Here is a 2,782-nt window from a genome sequence, read left to right as displayed (position 1 = left end):
ATAAATGAACTTTGCACGATATTCTAATTATTCGAGTTTCACCTGTATATATATATATATATATATATATATATATATATATATATATATATTCTATATAGATATCTCCAACTTTAGTAACTGAGTGAAGCGAGGCTCAGTTGGGGGCACTGACTAACAAAGTAATAGTAGTTACCATGTGTTGCTCAATTTTAAGAAGCACTTTTATTTTTAAGAGTTTAAAATGGCTAACTGGTTTGCTTATAGTGCCTGTTGATTTTAAACTTTGAATTACGTTTTGGATAGAGTAGGGAAGGAATGGATTGCTAGCTGGAGTGACTTGGCCTAAATATTGGTCCTTGAGTCCATGGGGTTTTTTATTTTAAAGTGATGGGGAATCCCAAAGTTTTTAAGCTCTCACTGCAACAGAAGGTTGGGGTGGGGGTAATCATCCAATGGATAAACCTGTTCTGGTGACAGCTGTCTGCAGGGAGAGATTTCCTCTAACATCCTGTTGGGTCTGTGGAACAAAGTAAAAGGAAACCTCATCAACATAATGGGATTGGCACTGCAAGGCCTGCTTTAATCTAGGAAGAGGTTATCTCTGAAATGACATTGTTGATCTGTTATATGACCAGTTTAGATGCAGAAGAATTGGGTATGTGTGTTTTTAGTTTTCAGACTCTTCGTTATTTCTAATATAAATGTCTTGGTGTGTGCAGAAAATCCATGCCCAGAGCAGGGTGACGTCATCCAGATCAAACTCAGCGAGTACACCGAGATCATCCAGAAAGGGGACGGCACTGGCAGCACCACCATGATGGTGGATACGGTTTTTGAAATGAACTATTCTACCGGCAAGTGGACCAAGCTAAAAAAATACAAGCCCCTAACGAACGTCTCTTAGAGAGACCGCGTGCTTGGAACTGTGGACCAAAATACTCAGACTTGTAGATGGGCTTCAGTATAAAACAATCTCCCTGGATGGACGCATTGTCTGCCATGACCGGAATCCAGAATGGCATTTATCAGCGGTGACCACACTTAATCTATTCCTGAAAACTCAACAGGGTCTGGACACAGAAATGAACGCTCCATTTTGTGTCCGCAAAACTGATTTTAAAACTAGCTCTACAATCAGGATGCAGAATGTCCAATATAATTGTCTCCACCACCTTTTCTCATGCACATCCTGTGGATCCACCCTCATTTTCTAAGTTTTGAGACATGGCAGTGTACAATTTTCAGCATTACTTCTTTTTTTTTTTAACTTGCAGTATTTGTTACCCTTTACACACTTTTTTTTTTTTTTTATTTTTTACTTTAGAAATCACAATGTCCATTTTTTAAATTCACTTTTGATGTCTAAACTAAACGGTTTGGGAGTGCTGGCTCTAATTCGTGTTTGAGATTTGTTCTGGCCTGCTCTACAAAGGTGAACTGACTTGGCTGATTTTGATGTCGGTAAAACACAGGAAGCGGCCTAATTTCTGCCAGGATTAATAGGCATCTTTCTTTACGGACATCATTTTTAAAGAGACAAATATGAGGAAATCGGCTTTTGTTTCCCTAATTATACAGTTTGACCTTTCTCCACTCTATCCAAACCTAGACATAAAACAGATTGTCTGGAGTTAAACAGTAATCCCTGTTGCTGGAATTAATGGGGATTACTCGGGGGACACTAAAAAACAAAACTAAACCTTAGGTGTTTGATATCCCACCATGTAGTAGCAGAGAGTTCTTCTATTGCAGGTCTGGTATTCATACAAGATGGGATAGATGTCTGCAATGACAGATTTACCGGTAATGTGCCACTTGCTGAGATCATGTTATGGCCAAGGATTAGAGAACCGATAAGGGAAGTACACAACTCCTGGTGCTCTGTTTATTCTGGTGCAGCCCAATCTATTTCATGCTCCCTTCTGGCCAGATGGAGGAGGTTCAGCATGTCCCGGACACATGATTACAAATGAGGCAGACAGCATGAGAGTCGCCTTCCTGCTTATGTAACTGGCGGCCGCGGTGGTGCAAAATGCATTTAGCTCTACAGCAATGGGACCGGCACAAAGCCAACTCTGTTGAAGTCAGACTCAATTGCAAACATTTGACTGAAACTTAGCAGTTCTGCTGGACAGAGGGGGCATGAAGTAGGTTAGGTGTTGCCATAGTACACGGTGTACTAGAGGCTACCTTACCGGTTCCTTTTTAAAAATTGAATTCCCTTTGTTAATGGTATACTTTGGTTGGTGGGTTGAATCCATACCTTAAAATACAACAGCGGTATTGGGGTCTTAATAATTTTACACTTTTTTTTCTTTCTTGTGGTTTTTGTGTTGTGATTATTGGACCTCATTTTTAAGGCTGTTGGCTTCAACCTACAACAATGCTAATACTATGCTTGTGTCCATTAACAAACAGGAGAAGTCTTTAACCTTCAGTTATACTGCTGCCTTACAGGAGGGTTGAATTCAGGCAAACAAACAAAAACCCTGCCCAGGATAAGCCCTCCTTCTACTAGCATGCCTGAGTTTTTAGTTTTTTTGCTAGTGTCCTAGGATGATGGACGTCTTCTGTTTAGCCCGGCTGTCTAAAAAGTAACTTTTGTGTGTGTGTGTGTGCTAGCAACCTGACAATGGAGGGAATTCTTTTTTGGTGAATGAGAGTCAGTCAGAGGTATGAAACACCAATGTCGTGGATTAGGGGGAAGGTATAAACTACCTTAGGCAAAAAAAGCAAGTGCTGGGCCTCCACACCCCCTTATCCCTATGCAGAACCCCTTCCATTTAGCAGTTTGCATCAT

The 2,782-nt window shown here is 40.6% G+C and overlaps 1 protein-coding gene across 2 annotated transcripts in view; it reads left to right on the top strand.

Annotated features, from left to right (window-relative positions):
- Window positions 1-1,245, top strand: part of NELFA (negative elongation factor complex member A) — a 25,598-nt gene extending 24,353 nt beyond the window's left edge. Inside the window, exon 12 of one of the 2 annotated variants that reach the window (XM_018558719.1) lies at window positions 702-1,245. In XM_018558719.1, the coding sequence (XP_018414221.1) occupies window positions 702-886 (185 nt within the window). In that variant the 3' untranslated portion in view covers window positions 887-1,245. The remainder of the gene's footprint in view (window positions 1-701) is intronic. The other variant, XM_018558718.1, reaches the window with a different exon arrangement.
- Window positions 1,246-2,782: the final 1,537 nt, after the last annotated feature.

This window comes from Nanorana parkeri, unplaced genomic scaffold, assembly GCF_000935625.1.
Source record: "Nanorana parkeri isolate BGI_ZX_2015 unplaced genomic scaffold, ASM93562v1 scaffold354, whole genome shotgun sequence".
NCBI lineage: Eukaryota > Metazoa > Chordata > Amphibia > Anura > Dicroglossidae > Nanorana > Nanorana parkeri.
Note: the sequence above shows the minus strand (reverse complement) of the source record. Positions and strands in the feature narration are given on the sequence as shown.